We start from the raw sequence: 24,637 nt of genomic DNA, 5'->3' as shown, positions 1-24,637 counted from the left end.
TCAGCTTTCCTGGTTTCCTGTATTTCAAAGATCACAGATGATCAGCACCCTCTTCTCATAAATGTCCTGTGATGACAGTCCTGTGCTGTTGGAAGCTCTTCCTGATATGTGACCACATGGTCAGCCACTCAGTCAACATGCACTCCCAGGCATCTGCTCTGGGCTGAGCACCCGTCAGGCCCATGGACCGCAGAACTCTGAACAAAGTCCCAAGGGCCCCCTGGCCTCACAGTCTCCAGAGGGAGGTGCTCCATTTTAAATCCCCCATGCTCGCCTCTAAGCTTGTTTAATCATATGCTGTCCTGCAATGGAAATCAGTGAATCTTTCTAATACTCAACCCTTTTCTCTTCAAGCAAAATAATTCAATGTCCTCAAACCCATATAGGAAGTACATTACTAATTTTTTTAAATATTCTAACCTCTCCAGGGAGCATCCGCTGGACATGGGTGTAAACAAAGAAAGCATACAGGCCAGATCCCACTGCACTGAGGCTCTGACTCTGTCACCCCGAAGAGGAGGGGGTTCTGCCTTTGTCTGAAGAATAAACACTTCCATTCTTGTATCACTGTTTTTCTTTTCTGTATCCCACTCTTAATGCAGAAGATTCTAAGAAATGGGATCAAGCTGGCATTAGCCAAAATTTCTGACCCCTAATGTACCAGAAGATATCCTTGTATTAGGTGAGAACTGATCCATCAAGAAGCATTTGTGGCTCCCTGCTCTGTGTAAGACACTGAACTCGGAGGCCCTCTCTCCTTCTGCAAATAGACCACTGTAACTGCAGTCAGCATTTCTAGAAGGTATTGAGATTTGAGGAAATCTCTACCTCCTTATAAAGTTATTGGTTCCAATATTTGTACCAAGCAAGTCACACGCATCTTTTAGATCAAATACCTTCAGCAGTATTTTTAGCTACAGTAAAAACGGAAGGAGCTGGGAATGATGGTGTATCCGTGGTTGAGCCCCAGAGTATAAAAACTCTCTAGAGAATACAGGCAGCTAAAACCTTAATGTTCAGATTCTGACATGTGCCAATCACATTTCAAATAAACAATTTTCCTCACCAACAGCTTTATTTTGCTCAGTGTTTCTGCACAGCAAACATGCAGCTGGCTCTGGACAGCAGTGGGGAGCTTGGTGCTTGTCCTGCTCAGCCAGGAAGGGCAGGAGCTGCCTGGGCTCCTGGGGCCACGGCCAGGACTCATTCCAGCCCGGCGAGGTTCAGCACCCAGGTTAGCCAGATGCTCAACAGGGGCAGGTGCTGGACACCTTTTTGGAAGAGGAGGGACTCTTGCTGGTGTCAGCTAAGAATTGAGAGACAGCCTTCACTCTGTCACTTCAGTAACACATTCATCACAATTCTGAATCTAGGACATTTCACAGATATCCCTGAGGGCCCCAATCCTTGATATTCTTTAAAGCCAATGATCTCCCTCCATCATTCCTGCCCCTTTCTGTTGTCAGGCTTGGTAACAGTGAGGCGTGAACATCTGCTCATGGTCCTGAAAGAGCTGAGGGCCTGGGCAGGGGCTGCGGTGGGAGGGGAGCTGGAGGAAGTGGCAGCTGACTCTGAGTCGGAGCCTGTCAATGTACACAAGTTAGTTCCTGCTGTGAGAGGCTGTGCATAGGGAATAGTGATGATAATGAACATGAACTATGTTTTTCAAAAACACTTATCTGGAAAAAGAAGACAATGATCAACTCTACATGCTACATCCCTTGAATCCCTGCATCCAAGGAATATCAGTTGCCTGATTTTCTTAGAACATTTAACAAATGGCATTATAAGGCAGTAAAAGCGACCAGATCTCAAAGAAACCCTGTTTTTCTGTAAGAGGAAGGCGGAGGACCATCGATGGCGGTAACGGAAGATGACACATTCCCAAATCTGTCCCATGATTAACACCGGTGAGGACAACCTGGCATGTCACTACAGCTGTTTGTAGAAAATAGAACATTTTGCCTTTCTAACTGCTGATTTATTCTAAACAATAACTGTATTCTGTTTTATACAAGCAAGGTGGCAAATGGGAAGACAATTGCTAACGAATGGTACTACCCTGGGCTTTTATCAACAAAACCTCTGTGTGTTAGCAGTTAGGGAGCTGCAACGGTTTCCTACCAGTTAAACTATTCAAAGCTGCAAGAAAAAGGTTATGTTCAGTGTAATCACCGTTCAAGGTTTCACTAATTCTCATTTTATCTGCTCCTTAAGGGAATCTGGGATATATCCAGGAACAGTCAAACTAAAAAGATTGCCCCTTTGCCCTAGAAGAACCCAGAAGCTGCCGTTAACCACCATCACGGCTGCTCCCCTAAGACAGGAAGCCCAGGGCCCCACGGCCCCCAGTGCTGAGCGCCGCGCCACACAGACAGCAGGAGAGGCTGCTGAACAGAGGTGCCTGCAGATGTGTCGATGCTAGTCTTTGCCTGGGCACACTCTGCTGAGCTCTTTCATCTGACTTTCCTTGCTACAGAGGTCCTGAATAGGGAAAAACACAGCAAGTCCACAGCGCCCTCCCCACCCCTCAATTGTGGTGTGCCCTGTCAGAAACAGATGACACTGCTGGGCTCTCATTTCCGTACTGTCCAGGGCCCAGGAGCAGGGCAGGACCACACTCCATTTCTGACACCCACAAAAGCCAGACTTTTTTTTTTTTTTTTTTTTTTAAAGACAGAGTCTTGCTCCGTCACCCAGACTGGAGGGCAGTGTTGTGATCTCAGCTCACTGCAGCTTCCGCCTCCCAGGTTCAAGCAATTCTCCTGCCTCAGCCTCCTGAGTAGCTGGAATCACAGGCATGCACCACCATGTCTGGCTAATTTTTGTATTTTTTTTTTGTAGCGAGGGGGTTTCACCATGTTGGCCAGGCTAGTCTCAGACTCCTCCTGACCTCAAGTGATCCGCCCGCCTTGGCCTCCCAAAGTGCTGGGATTACAGATGTGCACCACTGCGCCTAGATAAAAGCTAGACTTTTGTGGTCCTACAATTGCAGGTGGATTTTGATAACCATCTTGAAAGTTACTACAATGTACAGGCTTCCTAGGTATCTCTGTCTTAATCTAGAAGTGAACCTATTATCATTTAAAGACACCAAGGTTGTAGGGCTTTTACAGCAGGATCCATGTCTGAAATGACACATGTTATTTAAGAACAGAGTTGCTGTCAGTGGTAAAATATGACATGCCAGGAAAAACATTCTTGATGGCTTTTATATTGCTGATTAATGAAGCCAAGGAACTAGGTTCAAATTATGTTCTAGAAACTGTGCTGGGGGACTTCTAACACCTTCTAACATTTCAGTCTCATTTTAGAAGTCCTAGAAATTGAGCAATAAAATGCACACTAATGACAAATTCTCATCAGGACAAGTGCCCTGTGGGTGTGGAGTAAGGAATAAGGCAGGTAAGATGAATTTCGAAGAGATTCTGGTCCTTGAAAGCTAGGGCTTTGAAATTCAAGTCAATCATGAAAAAATGACTGACTAGCTAAGAGGCATATACAACAGTTTCTAATTGACCTTATTTGTAACCAAATCCATTTTGATGAATTTTGAAGAGATTCTGGTCCTTGAAAGCTAGGGCTTTGAAATTCAAGTCAATCATGAAAAAATGACTGACTAGCTAAGAGGCATATACAACAGTTTCTAATTGACCTTATTTGTAACCAAATCCATTTTGATTTGCTCTGGTCTTTCTAGTCTCACATTTCTGAGCACCGCATTAGTCAGCCCTGTCCGCCGGCCCTCCACTACACCACTCCTGCAGCCAGGTGCTTGCTGCATTGGGCCTATCATCCCCCTAAATGGACTGGCCCACAGCATACAGTAACACTATGGACTAGCCAATCTGGTGCTTGAGCAGAATTGAAAATAGGGTGATTCAAATTGGCAGAACTCTCAGTGCCTCTCCTAAAGAGACGGCTTCTCAGGCACACGGGAGGACAAAAATGCCACCGAGAGACTATCAGCCCTGCTCCCTGCTTTTCCAGAGGACAAAGTGACTGGCCATCGCCCAGAGCTGTAAGGGGCACAGGCAGGACACAAGGCAGGTTCCCCAGGTCTGAGTCCTGGGCTTTTTCAACCTCACTCCATGTCCCAAATTGGGATTTCACTTTTAGCTTTCTGAAGTAAAATATCTACTCCTGGCTTGACATTTTAGAGCCTTCTTATTTCTATGACTTCCAAAATAACATATTTACTTGCTCTAAAGGTATGCAAATGCCAAATGCTCTATTTAAGAATGGAAACTTTCTCAAAGAGGCTGAGACTGGGGAAAGAGACCTTCCTATCAAGACCTTCCTATCCCAATATCTGCTTTGGATATTCAGAGGGGAGGCAAGCCTGGTTGTCCTCCCGGCTCTGAAGTTCCTAGGCCCTCACCATATTGTGTGTGTTCATGCACCTAACAAGTATTATTGAATGCGCACACTGTGCCAGGCATCTAACTAGGAGCTTGGGCTAACAACGAATGAGACAAACTAGATCCTTCCTCTCCAACCCACTGCATGTTAGTGGCGGAAATAGACACTAACCAAACAAACAAAAATACCAGCAAGTAAAGGTGCCAATGTCGAGAATGAAGAGAGAGAGGGAGTGTTGTCAGACTGATGCTCTTCAGACTTGGAGGTCAAAGAAGGTTCTCTGATGGAATGACATGTAAGCTTAGAGCTGAAGGACAAGAAGGAGCCATCCAAGTAAGATCAGGGAAGAAGAGCATTCCAGGAATGGACACCATAAATACTGTCCCCAGAGCCCAAGGCATGGTGACGTGTGGCATGTTCAAGGTGTGGCTGGAACCCAGGGACAGTGGGGGAAGATGGAACAGGAAGAGGTCAGAGAGGTGGACAGGGCCCAGATCAGTCAGTGCTGTGCAAACCAGTGTGAGCAAGTTTGGATTTAGAGTGCAATGGGATGGCACCGGAAGGTTTTAAGCAGAGGAATGATGTGGTCTGATTACAGTTAGGATTATACCCAAATGAAGGGGCCTAGCAAAGGCTGTATGGCAGGAACTGCCCCTGGGCCAATCCAAAAACTCACTGGTGTTACCCAGCATTTTGGACAATTCTAATGCCACAGTCTATGCTGGGGACAGAGGCCAAGGCCTATGCCCATTATTTCTACTCAGCCCTGAGCTACTTGCCCATGACTCCACAGGCTTTCCAACATTGTCTGTGACTCTTAGTGATTCTAAAATTCTAGCAATGGCACAAGACTGAGGGAAACTCTGCCTCACCACAGGATAGACCATGAGTAGCTCACTTCAATGTACTGGTATTTCACAACTTAGCCTGGACATCGGTCAAGTTGGTAAGCCCTGCTTCTGGCTATGGCTGACCCAACTTCAGGACCTGGAGCACCTTACCTTTATGTGAATCTAAAGAAAGAAAAGCACACACATGTCATTATATCTTCACTTTCAGGGTGTTCACAGTCCCCTGTTGCCAGACCATGGCCCCAAGATTAAGACCTCTTGGCCCACATGACCCCTTATCTGCCTCGTGACAGTAGAATCTGTTGCCTGTGACTATGTCTGGCACAGCATTGGCCTCCAGTCTCCCCTCTCCTGGACACTGAGTCCACATCAGCACTATGGATGAATCCGCCTCCGAAAAAGGAATGAGAGGAGAAGACATATAGGAAATGAATCAGAAAGAAAAGGAAAGAAAAACTATGATGTGAACCCAAAGATGTGGGACTTGAAGCATTCTTGCAGCCATCCAAATATTGCCCTGAAATGCAATCTTATCCACATTCTTAATGATGATACACACAGACCTCTGTCAGCATGAAAACGTTTATCAATTATGTCTGATCACCTTTTCCCTCATTACAGCTCCACTTATTTATGGTATTTCTCTAAGTGTGAGACATACTAATGGATATGAATTGACTTGAAGTGGTACATGAACACACAGTTTTCATAAATATGTAATTTATATGTATCCAAAAGTACCAGCAAACTAAATTATGTCTTCACAGATAATACTATTTAAGACAGGGCTAAGTAAAAAGGAGTGACTCTACATGAATTTTAAAACTATTAAGTAAGTAAGAGGCCAGAATTGGCAAAATTCTGAAGGTGATGTGGGAATGAATGAAGTCTAGGAAAGAGGGGAGTCTCTATTTCACAATCCTTTCAGTTGGTGTCAAAACAGTCTATTGGAGAACAGCAAGGAAGGGCTAGTCTGTAATTTCATCTACAATTTCTCTCTATATAATTTGTCCTACCCAGAAAAGCATTTCTTGCAGTCTTTTGATATTACCACTGGGAACTCAATATTCTTAAATTCAATTCAATATTCAATATTCTTAAATAGAATGGAGTAAGTCACTGTGGAATTTGATCTTGAAAATATCAGATGAGTTTTTAAAAGACTGTTTTCTTCAATTACATTAGGAGAAATTATATTAGAAATTTATCAATTGCCTTCTAAATTTACTTACATTTTTCAGGTGGTGTTATTGTAATAGTCTGAGCTGTAAATTCTTCATCAAAATATCTAGTATCTGTCTCAGATGTTACTTGAGGTTTAAAAGGAGGTACAAGCTGTAAAAAGAAAGAAAAAGAGTTTTATTAACTGATTTCAATTCAGGAAAATTCCTTTCTAGGAAAAAAGCAGAGAGCACGTAGTTAAATGAACAGAACAAAAGTCTACAATGCTGAGTCGCTGTGTAAGGGGGACATGATATTTGGCTTCCCAGTCAACAGTCTAAACAAACCGGTGGGTAATTGGTGGTTCTGTATAAAACCTAATGGATCACGAAAAACAACAAAGGAAAACCATAGAATAGGATGGGAGAGGGATATTGAAAAATCTGTCCTGGTTTTTTCCCCCAATAACAAACATACATGCAAAACCATATTGATGGGGAGCAGTGTGCCAGGATGTGGGCTCTTCCTCGGGAAACCTCTTTCTAGTGCTAGCTGAACAGGGTAGTTAATAAAAATACAACTTCATAATACAGCTATCACCAGGTTACAGATGAGAGTGCTGCTTCTGCCCTTCGTAAAGAACTACAACTTTGTACTTTGCTAAGAATTTGCTGATAAGAGATGGGCATCGATGCCTGCCCTGCTCTGGAAAAGGGTTTCTTGGCAGCCCCTGACGTTACATGCAAAATCTTGCCCAGAGCTTTCATCAGATCCTCAAAGGGGACCACAACCCAGAAGAGATTACGAGTAGCTCCCCTGGGATTGACAGGGCAGGAATCATCTCATTCGCGCTGCACCTGCGGCGGGCATGGGGTTAGGGGAGGCAGGGGTGGAAGGAAAGTCTCGGGCTACTGGAGGTTTCAGGAGCTGGAGCCCTGTGAACCTCCACTGGTTGGGAGGGAGGAGCTAACACGAGGCTCCTGCTTCTCAGGGCTCTAGCCTTGAGGGATAGGTGGAACCCACAGGTTCCTTCTAGCACAGCATGCCCAGTCCCAGAGCATTAGGGTCAGAGTGCATGCTCTGCAGAGTATCATTCAGAACAGGGGATGCTGCTTTAGTATACAGTTCTCACGGGGATAGGAACATGGCAAACAGAATGACAGAAATCAGCATGTTTTATAAAAATTTTACAGAAACAAATACACAATTGGCTTGAGATCAGTACATTTTCCCACTCTTTCTGTCACCAAATTTATGTTAAATAATAAGGCAAAATCTTTAAATTATTCTCTAGACAGAATTATATTTTTAAGAATCGTGGGATGAGCAGAATTAAAAGCAGGTTTTCAAAATAAAGGACATTTCAGTTTATGGTACATGCTACAAAGAATTCTTAATCTCTTCTTTTTATAATTCTTCCTGTTTACCCCCAGCACACAGCTATTCTGTCTTCATGATTAGCAAGCACTCCTTTTGGGATGAACCAACTCTACGTTCCACTGATCAGCTGGTGATGGCGACTAATCCCTGAACTGAAACAAACTCCTCCGCCAGTGGCAAGGAGAAGCCTGCCATTGTGCCAGACCATATTTCTTTCTAGCTGCCCTGCTGGATACCCTGGACATGAGCAAGCAGGTCACTCCACTGCTAGAAACCCTCCCTGTGACTCTCAGGCTAAACGCATTCTCTTCACCAGCCTCACATATCACATGCACATGCACAGGGAACTCCAGAGGTGACAGAGGCTGGAACAATTTTGTTTTTTTTATTTTTTTTAGAAAACCAAAGGGGTAATTGCCCCTATCTGGCAGGAAACGGGAAGACTGGAATTCTGGTTGGGTTTTTCTGATTTACTATTCTACAGATGTTCACAAAATAGGTCTTTATCCTTCCAATCAAAAGTTAACCACAAGAAATTCCTGTGGCTGGAATCGGCTTCTCTTGGGCACTAGGAGTAGGTTTGCTCACCTCTGCCCCATCCTTTTCATCTGGTTCTTTGTGATGTCAAAAATTTAAATCTGCCTTCAAGTTAGGGGAAACTTGTCCTTTTAGATGAGAGAATGATCACCTGTAACTTTAACAAACTGAAACCTATCTTAACACAGTTTTCAAAAGATTACAGGGGAGCTTAAAATAGTCTCTGTTTCAAATGCCACGTGTACTGAGGACTTTCCTGACCGCCTTCTTACATTAAACAGCTATCCTCCCCCTCACTTTCTATCTTCACATTGCTTTTTCTTCAAGACTTTGCGACATCTGATACACAGGCACGTATACATACACACATATGATATACGTGTATTTGTTACTATCAGTGTCATCACCAATAAAATATAAGTTCCACGAGGGCAAGGACTTTAAAAAAAAGTTCATTGATGCGTAATGAACATACACTAAACAGCACACATTAAGAATATACAACTTGGGCTGGGTGCTGAGGTGGAAGGATCACTTCAGCCCAGAAGGCAGAGGTTGCAGTGAGCCAAGATTATGCTATTGCACTCTAACCCAGCCTGGGCGAAAGAGTAAAACCCTCTCAAAAAAACAAACAAACAAACAAAAAACATGCAACTGATACGTTTTGACATATGTATATACCCATGAAACTGTCACCAAAATCAAGATGATGAAAACATCTACCACTTCAAATGTCTTCCTGTACCCATGTGTACTTCCATCCTCCTACCCCTGCAGGCCACGACCGACATACTTTCTGCCACGACCGACATACTTTCTGCCACGACCGACATACTTCCTGCCACGACCGACATACTTCCTGCCACGACCGACATACTTCCTGCCACAACCGACATACTTCCTGCCACGACCGACATACTTTCTGCCACGACCGACATACTTTCTGCCATGACCGACATACTTTCTGCCATGACTGACATACTTTCTGCCATGACTGATTTGCTTGTATTTTAAAGAATTTTATGCAAATGGATCATATAGTATGTACTCTTTGTCTGTCTTGTTCATTTAGCATGATTACTTTGATATTCATCCATGTCACCACATGTATCAATAGTTTACCCACTTTGCTGGGTAATATTTCAGTACACAGATGTATCACAATTGACCCACTCATCTGTCAATGAACATAGGGCCTGCTTCCAGTTTGGGGCAATTACAAACAAAATTGCTATTAACTTTTATGTCCACATCTTTGTGCAGACATATGATTTAATTTATTTAGGACAAATACTAAGGAGTGGAATGGCCGGGCCATATGGTAGGTATACATTTGACTTTTCCAGAAACTGTCAAATTGTTTTCCTTTACCATGTTAAAAAAAAAAAAATCCCAATTCCTAATTCACTCAGAGCGTTTCATTTTTTGTTTAAATAAATTTTTAAAAGGATGGATTTTTCTTAGTTTTTTCTTTGCATCATTTGATATAATCATTTCCTTCTTACTCTGTTAATAGGTGAACTATAGTGATTGGTTTTGAATGTTAAATCAATCTTCTATTCCTAGTATAGACCACACTGGTAGTGATTCTTTGTATCTATTGTTAGGTTTGATTTGCTAAAATTAAATTAAACATTTTAGCACATATGTTCATTAAGAATATTGGTCTATAGCATTCTTTTAAAAATCTATTTGCGGGCCAGGTGTGGTGGCTCACGCCTGTAATCCCAGCACTTTGGGAGGCCGAGGCAGGCAGATCACCAGGAGATCAAGACCATCCTGGCTAACATGGTAAAACCCCTGTCTCTACTAAAAATACAAAAAATTAGCCGGTTGTGGTGGCGGACGCCTGTAGCCCCAGCTACTCGGGAGAATGGCATAAACCCCGGGAGGCAGAGCTTGCCATGAGCTGAGATTGTGTCACTGCACTCCAGCCTGGGCGACAGAGTGAGACTCCATCTCAAAAAAAAAAAAAAAAAAATCTCTTGCATATTGATATCAAGTTAATACCTGCCTCACAGAATGAATTGAGAAATATTCTCTCATCTTCAATTTTCTGGAATAATTTGTATATAACTGATAATATTCCTTAAATGTTTGGTAGACTTCATTGGTGAAAATATGTGGGTCTGGTGTCTTTGTCAGAAGGATCTTAACTACAACTATAATTTCTTTAGCAGGTACAAGGCTATTCATGACATCTATTTCTTCTTGGTAATTTGTATCTTTCAAGATATGTGTCCATTTCAGCTAAATAGTTGAATTTATTGGCATAAAGTTATACATAATGTTTCCATATTATCCACTTAATACCAATAGAATCTGTAGCAGTGTCAACATTTATTATTTGTCTTCTCACTTTTCAGTCAGGTGAGAAATACATCAATTTTAATGATCTTCTCAAAAGCCCAGTTTTCCTTTCATCAATTTTCTCTATGATTTTTTGTTTTCTATTTCATTGATTGCTATCCCAATCTTTATTTCCTTTGTTCTGCTTACACTGTGTTTAATTTGTTCTTATTTTTCTAATTCCTTTTTCTTTTTCTTGTCTTTTAGAGACAAAATCTGGCTCTGTCACCCAGGTTGGAGTGCAGTGATGTGATCATAGTTCACTGAAGCCTCAAAACTCCTGGCCCCAAGCAATGCTCCTGCCTCAGCCTCCTGAGTAGCTATGACCACAGGTGCACAGCAGTATGCCCAGCTAATATTTTGTTATTTAGAGATGGGATCTCACTATGTTGTCCAGACTAGTCTCGAACTCCTCTACCTTGGCCTTCAAAAGTACTGAGATTATAGTTGTAAGCTACTGCGCCCAGTCCTAGTTTCTTAAGATAGAAGCTAAGGTCATTAATTTTACACTTTTCTTCTTTTCTAATGTTTAAACATATCTTTTAGTACTATAAATTGTATTTAGTACTATAAATTTAAGTATTGCTTTAGCTGTATATCACAGCTAAACACATTGTGTTTTTGTTTTGAGTCCATTCAAAATACTTTCTCATTTCCCTTTGATTTCTTCTTTGATCCATGGATTAATATTTAGTTTCCAAGAATTTGGGGATTTTCCATAGATCTGTGTTTTTTTAATTTCATTTCCTTCAAAGAGAAAATGTTTTACAGTACTTGAATCCTTTAAAATTCATGGAGTTGTTTTGCTCAACATATGGTATACTGTGGTAAATGATCTGTGACCTTGAGAAAAATAAGTGTTCTTATGTTGTTGGGTAGCGGGAAAGCTTCACCAGAGAGTCCTCCACCACCAAGATAATGCTCCTGCTAAATCCCTCTCATTAAACAGGGGTATTTCGTGAGAGCTTTCATGGGAAATCATTAGGCATCCACCTTACAGTCCTGATTTGGCTCCTTCTGACTTATTTTTCCCCTAAACTTAAAAAAGCTTTTAAAGAGCATTAGTTTTTCTTCACTTAATAATGTAAAAAAAGACTGCACTGACATAGGTAAATTACCAGGACGTTCAGCTCTTTAGGGATGAACTAACTAGCTGGTATCATGGCTTACAAGTGTCTTGAACTTGATGGAGCTTATGTTGAGAAATAAAGTTTATATTTTCTGTTTTTATCTTTTAATACCATTTTCCATGAAATTTTGAAGTTCCCTCATATTTACTTTAAACAACAGCTGAACAAATTTCAAATATTATATTATTATAGGTTGAAATGTGTCCCTCCAAAGTTAGTATGTTTAAGCCCTAACCCCAAGTACCTCAGAATGTGACTCTATTTGGAGATAAGTCTTTAAAAAAGTAACTGCATTAAAACGAGATATCAGGATATGTCTTAACTCAATCTGGTATCTTTATAAGAAGAGGAAATTTGGACACCCAAGTAGACACACTAAGGAAAAACCACATGAAGACACAGGGAAAAGACGGCCATCCGCAAGCCACGGATAGACACCTCAGAAAAAACTAACCCTGCCTGCACCTTGATCTTGGACCTTCTCCAGAAATATGAGAAAATGAATTTCTGTTGTTTAAACCACCCAGTCTGTGGTATTTTGTTACAGCAGCCCTAGCACATAAATACATTAATTTCCTATTTCAGCTTTAAACAAGTATCTTCATCTCTTCTTTTTCTCTAACCACATCTCTCAAAACATTTCTGTATCAAGTGACTGAATGTAAATTCCCATTTAGAAAAGATAGTCATATTTCTGTGAATCTCAGCTACTTTTATGGATCAACTCAATGAACAGCTATAGTGTCATTAACTGCAAACAATGTATTTTTCTGACAAATGCACTAAGCTTGAAACAAATCTTTATTTGAAAACCAATTTGCTTTCAGAAAATGTAGTATCCAGTGATCTTAAACAAGAGGATAAAGTTTCTGGGTTCAAGACATCAATTTCATCTCACTGAAAATATGCAACTTCAAGTCTATATGGTGACAGCAACGTTGAAGCTCCCTAAATCCTTTCCACACTGATCTTTTATCAAATTTTAAATGTTATGAAATCACTCTACCATTTACTATCTTCCTAAAAGTGTCAATGAAAGAACAAAGAGATAATTTTCTGAAGGTTGTTCGAGTAAGTCACATTTGGTATTTCTGGTATGGCTGGAATGATCACATGAGTGTATGCATGAACACCAAGGTCTCTGAAGGTAAGAGACTCCACAGACCTTTCTTGGTAACAGGTCACGTGCTACTATCAGATATCTATATTCTTTCTTCTATTGTTCCTTCCAGGGGCTTAAGAAATAGACTGGAGAACTTGGAACTTTCTGGGACAGCTGATGTAGACCATGATTATGGTTCTTAATTGCCTTAACAACTGTGGTTATTTCCACCACTTTGTGTTGGCATATAGGGTCCAAAATCCAGTGAACATAGATGTTTGCAGTAAAGAATTGCCAACACTATTGCATGTTTAGATTTCCCAGAGACAGTAATCTGGTGCTGTAATTTTCACTTCTCTGAAACAACATGAGAAAGTAGTCAATCATAGGTGGAGATTCTGGTTTATTTAATCTCTATTAAATACTGGCTTTACACTTTGTGTATATGTAGGTGTGCATGTACTGGAAAAGCAGGAGTATAAAAGAGGATTTATGTCTAACGAAACTAATGGATATATGGCATACATTATTTAGTTACTTTGTATGCTAAGCTGTGCCATACCAAATAATTCTTCTTGACATAACACTAGAAACTAAAATAATTATATTTCATTTTTACAAAACTACACAGTAATAATTGAAGTTCATGCTGTTAATCTTGTGCCTACATAAAATGTACCAAGGGGCCCAAGGTATATAACAAATTAATATACCACTATTGTATTATAATATTAGACCTGCCAAAATGAGTACTTTAACTATAAAAGACATTAAATGTTTAATTAATACATCTGCTTTCCTTGCTGGAATTCTGAGGGGTTTGTTAACATATGATATGGATGAGCTGCATTACTTTAAAAAGTAATCCCCAGAAATTGGAACTTGTATTTTCTTTTCTGTGATAAATTTTCTCATTCAAAAATAACTTCATAAGCACTCATTTTATTGACTGTAGGTCTATGTCCAGGTGATGTTATTCACAAACATCCATAGATACGATACATTATTTGAAGATCTCAGTTATACCTGGAAAGGATTCACCTATAAATTACAACAAAAGGGATCTCATTAGTAAAACACTGGGAGCCTTTTTAAAAGGCATGAGAGGGTAACAAAAAGACTTTGCATCTAGTAGTGTTAATGGACAAGTTGCATTTATTATAACTGTCGGAACTTCACTAAGAGCCTAGTGAAACAATCTACTTTCTCCCTTCTTCAGCTGATTTTATAGGCTCTGTCCAACATCAGCAGTGTGGCAGCCATTAATCACTATTTCTCTTAGAAATATTCAAGAACATGAGCAAAAGTTGAATAAGTATGCAGACTGGGGAGAAATGACATAAAGGCAATTTCCAACTTACAAGCTAATTTTGTTATAAAAGCCTATATATGTAAGGCTGGGCACAGTGGCTCATGCCTATAATTCCAACAATGTGGGAGGCCAAGGTGGGCAGATCACTTGAGGCCAGGAGTTCAAGACTAGCCTGAGTAACATAGAGAGACTCCACCTCTACAAAAAAATTTAAAAATTACCCAGGTATGGTAGCACATGCCTGTGATCCCAGCTACTTGGGAGGCTGAGGTGGAAGGCTGAGGGTGAAGTGAGCTGTGATTGCGCTACTGCACTCCCCTGGGTGACAGAGAGAGACCCTGGCTCAAAAATTTAAAAAAGAAAAGAAAAGAAAGAAAAATGCAGCCTACACATAAACTGGAAAAAACTTGGGACCTGTTTCAATAGATACACACACATACACAGAAAGGCTATATAATGTAGGTAGGTTACTAGGCAGTAACATTAAGGTCTATTAAACCAGAAATATATAAAAAATATAACATTAAAGCTTCTAACAAGTATCTATTATTTTTATAGAGAAATTCATATTATATTTCTGTAAAGATGACGTGACCAAGACCCTCTCTCTCTCTCTGTCCAGGTTCTAGCACTGACAGCCACAGCCACTCTCTTAATACCTCACCAGATGAATGCTGGAGAGACCCAGTGATAGGGAAGATTTGGGTTGGGGGATGAACTTGTGGTGAGAAGGAAAGATAGGGGTTTTAAAAGCTGAGGAGGAAGAGGTAGAAGTTCAATTTGAGGCACAGGGGCAGGCAGCAATTTCTATGTTCGGCAAGGAAGCTATTGGGGAAAAGAACCTGTATTTATCCGGAGCTACTATGCCCAGGTGCTGTACTAATTAACTGAATGCAGGAAAACAACTGGAATTTTATGAAGGACACAGAAGATGCAAGCTATGTTTTGAAGCTCTGGCTCCAAAAAGGGGTAAAAGAATAGCAAGGGGAGCAGATGAGGTTTTACACACACACACACACACACACACACACACACACACACACAACCCCGCTTTCAGAAACCAGTTGGATATACACACACACACACACACACACCCCGCTTTCAGAAACCAGTTGGATATCCAAGGCTCCCCTTGCAGGTGTGTACCGGGCAGCTAAACATCAGAACAAGAACAGGCAAAGAAATCACAAGGAGTACTTCCTGTTAGCCTGGTAAACTCTCAAATAGGACTTTAAATGATCTGAAATACTCTATTCCCTAAAAAGAAAAAAGAAGTATGTTTTTTGAGCATCTCTTCAATGTGTCTTTAAACTGACAAAATATTCACATTGAAAATAATCTTATAGATCTAGTCCAATCCCCTCATTTTAAGATGAAAACACTGAGCCCCTAAATATTCATACTAAAGTCATCCTAAAGCATCACAATATCAACCACCACCCAATTAATTTTAATCCAATCCTAACTGCAGCTTCTATAACAGGTCCTTTACTCTTAAAATCTGGGTCAGGCAACCTCTGAAATACTTCTACCACCTCTGAAACACAACCCACATCACATGAAAATGTAAATCACCTGCTTATTTATCTGTCTCTTCCACTAAACTGTAAGCAACCATTTGAAGACAGGGACTTTATCTTAGCTATCTTTGCAAGGCTAGCTGTTGGCACAATACTTACCACAAACTACAGTCATGTGTCACTTAATGACAGGGGTCTCTTCTAAGAAATGCATGTTAGGTGATTGTGTCATTGTCAAACATCATAGAGAGTACTTATATACAAGCCTAGATGGTATAACCTACAACACACCTAGGCCATATGGGATGGCCTACTGCCCCCAGGCTACAGCCCTGTACATATTACAGTGCTGAATACGGTAGGCAACTGCAACACAATGGTTAAGTATTTGTGTATCTAAATGTAGAAAAAGTACAGTAAAAATACGCTATTATAATCTTATAGAACCACTGTGGTATATGCGGTGTGTTGACTGAAGCATCGTTATGTTGTGCATGACTTATAGATAAGCACTAAATATTTGGTGAGTAAACACAAGAAAATATTCACAGAAGGTTCTTTGGTGTTTCGGCCACTGGTGCCTACTCACCAGGCATCAGCCTCTGCTGACTGCTGAACCATGCATGCACAGGGCAGCCTCCAAGCTCCCTAGTGAAGTCTAAAAGGCACTGTCAAAAGGTAATGAAATTACACGTTCTCTAAAAAGAGGTCTGAATTTGTTACTGAGAACTGGGACAAAAGAGAAGGGGAACAGCCATGAATTATGTTTTGGCTGCACTGAACTAACCATAACATTCACTGGTAATTCACACGGTTTAAATAAGCTCTCTCACACAAGCTCTTTAGAAGGTTGCACAAATGTGAATCTGTGAGATACTTCTTTGCATGAATACAAAACACTGCTGTGCCACATGAAGAAAAGGTGTGCATCTGGCATGCAGTAATGCAGAATTAAGAACAAATACTCCGTTTCACTTCCAATCATGGTCAAGCAGCTCCGATTGGATTAACCCTCCTCCATATAACTGTAACCTCAGGAAAAAAACATGAAAGGTTCTGGGAAGCAACTGAAAACAGGCAGGTACTGAAGAGGAGGTGGGCACTAGGAATAAGGAATGGCACCAAATGAATTTCTCATTTTTATGGCTTTTTGCCTGAAGGTGGGCCCCAGCTTATGCCATTTAGGGTAAAAATCTTAAATTAGACACCCACAGTTCTACTGCCATGAACAATCAGAGGACAGAGCTTGAACAAGTACAGCAGCTTTAAAGTGAAGGAGGTGAAATTCCAGAAAAGAGGCAGCCAAAGAGAAGAAGCCCTAAAATCTCAGTATAAAGTCTGCCCAGATCTCTGACTCTTGAACCACACATGCACAGGGAAGGCTCCAAGCCCCCTAGTGAAGTCTAAATAAACCAACCTGAAGTCTTAACCCACTGGAAAAAAGAAAGCGTTTGCAGTTTGAGTTCATCCATGATAACTGGCCTAAGAAAATACAAAATTCAGTACTCTCTGCTGCAACCTAACCGAATTCAGAGGCACAACATACCAGTCACAATGCCCAGGATACATTCCCAAATGACTCAGCATTAAAAAAACAAAGGAAACAGAACCCATATACTAGAAAAAGACTTCAAAGGAAACTGATGCTCTGATGATCTCATGTTGAAATTAGTAGACAAAGATTTTAAAGCAACTTTATAATTATCTTCAATGACGTAAAGTAAAATATGTTCATGAGTAAAAAGGTTGAAAATCTCAGCAGAGACACAGAAACTATTAGGAAAAGGACCAAATGGAAAAACCTAAAATAAAAAAAAAAAAAAATATCTGAAATAAGAAATTCTCCCTATGGGCTTAGAGCACATTGGAGATTATATAAGAGTCAGTAAACTTGATATACCAGCAGAGATTATTATCCAATTTGAATAGCACAGGAAAACAATGTGAAAAAACAAGCAGAACTTCATACCTGTTGGACAACTTCCAAAAGTAAGAAGAAAGAAAGAAAAAGAGAAAGAGAGAGAGAGAGAGAGAGGCAGGGAGGGAGAGGGAAGAGGGGAGGGGAGGGGAGGGGAGAAGGAGAAGAGGAGAAGAGGAGGAGAAGAAGAGGAGGAGGAGAAGAGGAGGAGGAGAAGAGGAGGAGGAGAGGAGGAGAGGAGGGGAGGATGGAGAGAGGGAGGGGGAGGACGGAGAGGGCGGGAGGATGGAGGGGGGGAGGATGGAGGGGGGAGGGGGAGGACGGGGAGAGGGAGGAGGAGGGGGAGAGGGAGGAGGAGGGGGGAGAGGGAGGAGGAGGGGGGAGAGGGAGGAGGAGGGGGGAGGGGGGAAGACAGGGAGGGGGAGGAGAAGGGGAGGGGGAGGGGAGGAGGAGGGGGAGGAGGAGGAGGGGAGGAAGATGGGGAGGGGGAGGAGGGGGAGGGGGAGGAGAAGGGGAGGGGGAGGGGGAGGAGAAGGGAGGGGGAGGGGAGGAGGAGGGGAGGAGGAGGAGGGGGAGGAGGAGGAGGGGGAGGGGAAGGAGGAGGGGGAGGGGGGAAGGAGAGGGGAGGGGGAGGGGGAGGGGGAGGGGAGGGGAGGGGGAGGGGGGAAGGGGAGGGGAGGGGGAGTGGGAGGAGGAGGAGGAGGGGGAGGGGGAGGAGGAGGGGGAGGGGGAGGGGGAGGGGGAAGGGGAGGGGAGGGGGAAGGGGAGGGGAGGGGAGGGGGAGTGGGAGGAGGAGGAGGAGGGGGAGGGGAGGGGAGGGGGACGGGGGAAGGGGAGGGGAGGGGGGAGGGGGAGGAGGAGGAGGAGAGAGAGATAATAAGACAGAAAATATATTTCAAGAAATAATGGCTAAAAGTTTTCCAAAGTTAAAGAAGGATATGCAAGAGATTCAAAAAGCTCAGGCAACTCTAAGCAGAATAAATAGAAAACCTCACCTAAACACATTATAGTCAAAAGGCTTAAAACCAGAGTCTGTCACGGTTCCACGAGAGAAGCAGAACTACTCTGTGTGTGTGTAAAGAGATTACAGGTAATTGAATTTACCTGATTGTGGGAGCTAGTTACGTTGTCTCTGTAAGGCTGTTGTCTCCAAGTTCACTGCTGGGGCTTGACGTCCATAGGACAGTAAGTTGAGAAGGGAAGATGCAAGCCAAGCCAGGAGAGGAAAGATGAAATGGAATCTAGAAGCACAAGCTGGAGCCCAGGAGGACAGACTGAAACCCGTGTTAATTCGTACTGCCTGACCTTGCCGGTGTGGATATCCTGCAAAAGCTGGGACCTTCATCATGGAGCTAAACACACACTCCAGCCCAGAGGTAGGCTCAAAGGCTAACAGGATGCAGGAGGAGGTGGAGCTGATGCAGGCCTGACCACTGCCACGTACCAATAAGATGGTCTAGCAGACAACATGAATGAGCTACAAAATGGCTGTTCCGTCACATCTATCCTCCAAATCTCCCATGAGAATCTTAAATAGCAAAAGGAATCCTGGGAAATGTGGCTCAGTCTAGTCAGCTGACATATTACAAAGCCATCACACAAACAAAAATATCTTGAAAACAGCCAGTGATATATACCACATAACTTGCAAGGAAGAAATATTTAAATATGTACTCACTAAACTATCAACCCACAATTTTTATATTCAGTAAAAATATCCTTTAAGAATGAAGGCAAAATAAAGACATCATCCCATAAAAGAAAACAAATTTTTTGCCAGCTGCACTACAAAAAAATGGTAACAAAAAAAAAAAAAAAAAAAAAAAAAAATTTAGACTGAATGGGAATTACTCAGAAGAAAACATGGATCTTTAAGAAAAAAAAATGAAGAAATGAAAGTGTTCTGAAATTAGACAGTGGTGATGGTTGCATAAGTCTGTCAAGACCCTAAAAACCATGGAAGTGTATACTTTAAAGGGTGAATTATCTCAGTAAAAAATTAACAAAAGAATAACACTGGAAATAGCAAATACGTTAAGAAAATAATAAATACTAAGAGTCCTAACTTAGAATCTGGGACAGATAAGAAGATTAATCTTCAAATAGAAACACAGATGTTTAATGAATAAACTGAAACACTTAAAATTAATATAGTAAGGTCTGAAAGATTCACTTAGGCCCTTTCAGAGAAGACATTATTTCATCGAGGCCTCTCTGTGCCTTGCACATGATAAAAATATTATTTAATCAGTTGCCATCCTATTGAAATGAGTATCAACCAAGTGACCAAAATAAACTATAAAGTACCTAAATTACTCTCTAGAGGCAAGATTTTTTCTTCTTTTCTGAAGGAAACCTCTGAAAGATAAGTAGGAATGCAGTAAGTATTAAGATCCATTTCAAAATAATCCAAACATTCTAAATCAATCTTCCTAGAATACCTCTTAAATCTTTTCTAAGTTGTGCTTTATATAATACTTATATAATTATGTTTTATAATCATTATAATTTTTTCTTTCGAGGAACAAAGCTTTAGCAGTCAGCATAAAATTGGGCTTTGGGATTTTCAACCTCAGCTGGGCCCTCCAGCAATCTGTACTTCTTTATAGGTCCCTATTTGGGTTTCTCTCTAGCTCCCTCTGAGCCTATCCCTACATGTGACAGTCACTGTCTTAAAACTTCTAATATCAACTATAAAACATTCTTCTCACTCTTAATAAGAAGGCAGAACTTCTGCCATAAAGATGGTGGGACTTATACCTGTAGTCCCAGCTATTCAGGAGGATCCCTTAAGGCCAGGAATTCGAGGCTGCAGCGAGCTGTGATCATGCCACTGCACTCCAACCTGGGCATTACAGCAAGACCCCATCTCTTAAAACACACACACACACACACACACACACACACACACACACACACACACACACACACACACACACACACACACACACACACACACACACACACACACACACACACACACACACACACACACACACACACACACACACACACACACACACACACACACACACACACACACAGAGAGAGAGAGAGAGAGAATTTGAGGCCTTCAGTCAGAAACTACCATAACTTTCTGCCTAAATGCTTATAAACACATCTCTGGTGGGCAATCTTACTTCTTTCCAATTGATGTCACTACAAGGGTATCCCACCTCCTTTCTATAGGTTAGCTATGCTTCAGAGATCTTACATTTTTTTTCTGTATTTATTCACTTTACATCTTACTATCTGTATGTTTTTATGTTAAATATTACTTTTTTTCTATGTAGCTCCAATTTCACACTCCCTTTTGGATCATTCTCCTGAGTATATGAAATAAATAACACCCATTCTATGTGTTCCCTTTAGCTACAGCTCCTTTCTTAACTCTTCAGTTTTCTCTATTTTTTAAATTTTAGGTTGAGTGGCACACACGTAGGTTTGTTATACAGGAAAACTGTGTGTCATGGGGGAGTTTGGTGTACATGTCGTTCCATCACCCAGATAATAAGCACAGTACCTGGTAGGTCGCTTTTTGATCTTCACCTTCCTCCTGCCCTCCACCCTCAAGTAGGCCTTGGTGTCTGCTCTTCCTCTCTTTGTGTTGATATGTACTCAATGTTTAGCTCCCACTTATAAGTGAGAACATGTGGGATTTTGTTTTCTGTTCCTGTGTTAGTTTGTTTAGGCTTATGGCCTCCAGCTCCATCCGTTTTGCTGCAAATGACATGATCTTGTTCTTTTTGATGACTGCATAGTATTCCATGGTATATCTGTACTACATTCTTTATCCAATCTGTAATTGATGGGCATTTAGGTTGATTCCATGTCTTTGCTATTATGAACAGTGTTGTAATGAACATATGTGTGCATGTGTCTTTATGGCAGAAGAATTTACATTCCCAATAATGGGACTGCTGAGTCAAATGGTAATTCTGCTTTGAGTTGAGATATTGCCAAACTGCTTTCCACAGTGGATGAGCTAATTTGCATTTGCACCAGCAGTGTATAAGTGTTCCCATTTCTCACAATCTTGCCAGCATCTGTTATTTTTTGACTTTGTAATGAGGGCCATTCTGACTGGTGTGAGATGGTATCTCACAGTGGTTTTAATTTATATTTCTCTAATGATTAGTGATGTTAGGCATTTTTTCATATGCCTGTTGGCCACATGTATGCCTTCTTTTGGGAAGTGTCTGTCCATGTCCCTTGCCCACTTTGTAATGGAGCTTTTTCTTTTGTAAATTTGTTTAAATTCCTTATAGATTCTGAATATTAGACCTTTGTCAGATGCATAGTTTGCAAATATTTTCTCCCATTCTGCAGAGGTCTGTTTACTCTGCTGATAGTCTCTTTTGCTGTGCAGAAGCTCTTTAATTAGGTCAAGTTTTGTTTTTGTTGCAATTGCTTTTGAAGTCTTTGTCATGAAGTCTTTGCCATGAAGTCTTTGCCAAGGTCTATGTCCAGAATGGTATTTCCTAGGTTATCTTATATGGTATTTTTTATAATTTTAGGTTTTACATTTAAGTCTTTAATCTATCTTTAGAGTTGATTTTTGTATATGGTGTAAGGAAGGGGTCCAGTTTCCACCTTCTCTGCATATGGCTAGCCAGTTATCGCAATATCATTTATTGAAGAGGGAGTCCTTTCCCTATTGCTTCTTACTGTTGACTTTGTCAGAGATCAGATGTCTGTAACTGTGTGACATTTCTGGGCTATTTATTCTGTCCCATTGGTCTATGTGTCTGTTTTTGTACCATTTCCATCCTGTTTTGGTTACTATAGCCTGCAGTATAGTTCAAAGTTGGGTAATGTAATGTCTCTGGCTTTGTTCTTTTTGCTTAGTATTGCCTTGGCTATTCAGGTTCTTTTTTGGGTCCACATGGATTTAAAAATAGTTTTGTTTTTTTTTTTTCTAATTTTGTGAAGACCGTCATTGGTAGTCTGAATAAGAATAGCACTGAATCTGTGAAATTGCTGTGGGCAGTATGGCCATTTCAACAATATTGATTCTTCCTAACCATGAGCATGGAATGTTTTTCCATTTGTTTGTGTCATCTCTGATTTCTTTGACCAGTGTTATGTAGTTCTCATTGTAAAGATCTTTCACTTCCCTGGATAGCTGTATTCCTAGGTATGTTATTATTTTTGTGGCTATTGTGAATAGGATTGCATTCTCGATTTTGCTCTCAGCTTAGATGCTGTTGGTGCATAGGAATCCTGACTTTTGTACATTGATTTTGTATCCTAAGATATTGCTTATGTTAATTTGTCAATTTTTTTTTAAGTTGTTTGTTGGATTGTAGCGCTTTTGGGCAGAGAAGATAGGGTTGTTTAGGTATATAGAACCATACTGTCTGCAAACATGGATGGTTTAACTTCAGCAAATTTTTGAAAACCTGAAATCATACCAACCACACTCTCAGACCACAGCACAATAATAACAGAACTCAATACTAAGAAACTCTCTCAAAACCATATAATTACATGGACATTAAACAACGTGTTCCTGAATTACTTTTAGGTAAATAATGAAATTAAGGTAGAAACCAAGAAATTCTTTGAAACGAATGAGAACAACGATACAACATACCAGAATCTCTGGGACACAGCTAAGGCAGTGTTACGAAGGAAGTTTATAGCACTAAATGCCCACATAAAAAGTTAGAAAGATCTCAAATTAACAATGTAACATCACAACTAGAAGAACTAGAGAAACAAGAGCAAAGCAACCCCAAAGCTAGCAGAAGACAAGAAATAACCAAAATCAGAGTGGAATTGAAGGAAATTGAAATGCAGAAAAAGTACAAAAGATGAACAAATCCAGGAGTTGGTTTTTTTGAAAGAATTAACAAAATAGACTGCTAGCTAGAATAACTGAAAAAGAGAGATGATCCGAATAAACACAATCAGAAATGACAAAGGGGACATTACTACTCTTCAATTTTCTTGAGTAGCCTAAGCTTGGTGTTCTATTTCTTTTAACTTACACTTGAATTAAAAATAAAAAAAGAACTAGTTTAAGCATTAAGAATAGAAAATAAGATGACCAAGTCTAACGGATGTTAACATTGTACTATATGTATTTTCAAACATCTGTTTTTTTCAGATGTAAAATAGTTACTGCTAAATATCTACTTCTTCCTACTCATTAATGTTCAACCATTCTATCTATCTATCTATCCATCCCTCTCTGCCTCTATCTTTTGAGATGAGGCCTCAATCTGTCACCCATGCTTGGAGAGAAGTAGCGTGATCACAGCTCATTGCAGCCTTGATCTCCTGGGCTCAACTGATCCTCCCACCTCAGCCTCCTGAGTAGCTGAGACTACAGTTGTGCACCACCATGCCCGGCTAATTTTTTGTTATTTTTGGTAAAGGCGGGGTTTTGCCATTGGTCTTGAACTCCTGGGCTCAAGGAATCCTCCTACCTTGGCCTCCCAAAATGCTGGGATCACAGGAAGGAGTCACTGCACCTGGAAATGTGCAACCATTTTAACCTGTGAGAATGGCAATCACCTATGATTCAAGCAAATATTGTCCTGAAGTTACTTCATATCATTTGCATGCAAGTTTTTATACTTTTCTCCCATATATATATTTGGTCATAAATACAATGCTTTTTATGGTGCATTTTCAATTTTTGTAGTATGGTATTCTGTAAATATCCTCAGTAATTTGTTTTTCTGTGTTTGTTTTTTGAGATTTATCAATATTGATACTTATAAATTTGAGTTACTCGTTTTTTTATTCTTGAATAGTATTCTACCATAAGAATAAGAAAAAACTGCACTGAATCTCTATTACCATTTTGAGTACTCTCATCTTAAATTAAATATCCAATATATAAACATGAGATGTCTTTCCATTCATTTATGTCTTCTTTTATTTCTTTCAGCAATGTTTCGTAGTTGGCAGTGTATAAGTCTTGTGCCTCCTTGGTTAAATTTATTCCTAAGACCTTTTTTATGCTATTTTAAATGAAATTGATCTTCTTAAGTTCCTTTTTACA

The 24,637-nt window shown here is 40.6% G+C and overlaps 1 protein-coding gene across 6 annotated transcripts in view; it reads right to left on the bottom strand.

The window, feature by feature from the left end:
• Window positions 1–24,637, bottom strand: part of AKT3 (AKT serine/threonine kinase 3) — a 365,144-nt gene that overhangs the window by 4,412 nt on the left and 336,095 nt on the right. For all 6 annotated transcript variants that reach the window (XM_054501224.2, XM_063668069.1, XM_063668092.1 and 3 more), the window contains one exon: window positions 6,446–6,548. In XM_054501224.2, coding sequence (XP_054357199.1) covers window positions 6,446–6,548 — 103 coding nt within the window. The remainder of the gene's footprint in view (window positions 1–6,445; window positions 6,549–24,637) is intronic.

Source organism: Pongo pygmaeus, chromosome 1 (genome assembly GCF_028885625.2).
Source record: "Pongo pygmaeus isolate AG05252 chromosome 1, NHGRI_mPonPyg2-v2.0_pri, whole genome shotgun sequence".
Lineage (NCBI taxonomy): Eukaryota > Metazoa > Chordata > Mammalia > Primates > Hominidae > Pongo > Pongo pygmaeus.
The sequence above is the reverse complement of the archived record's forward strand: the minus strand, read 5'-3'. Positions and strand labels throughout refer to the sequence as shown.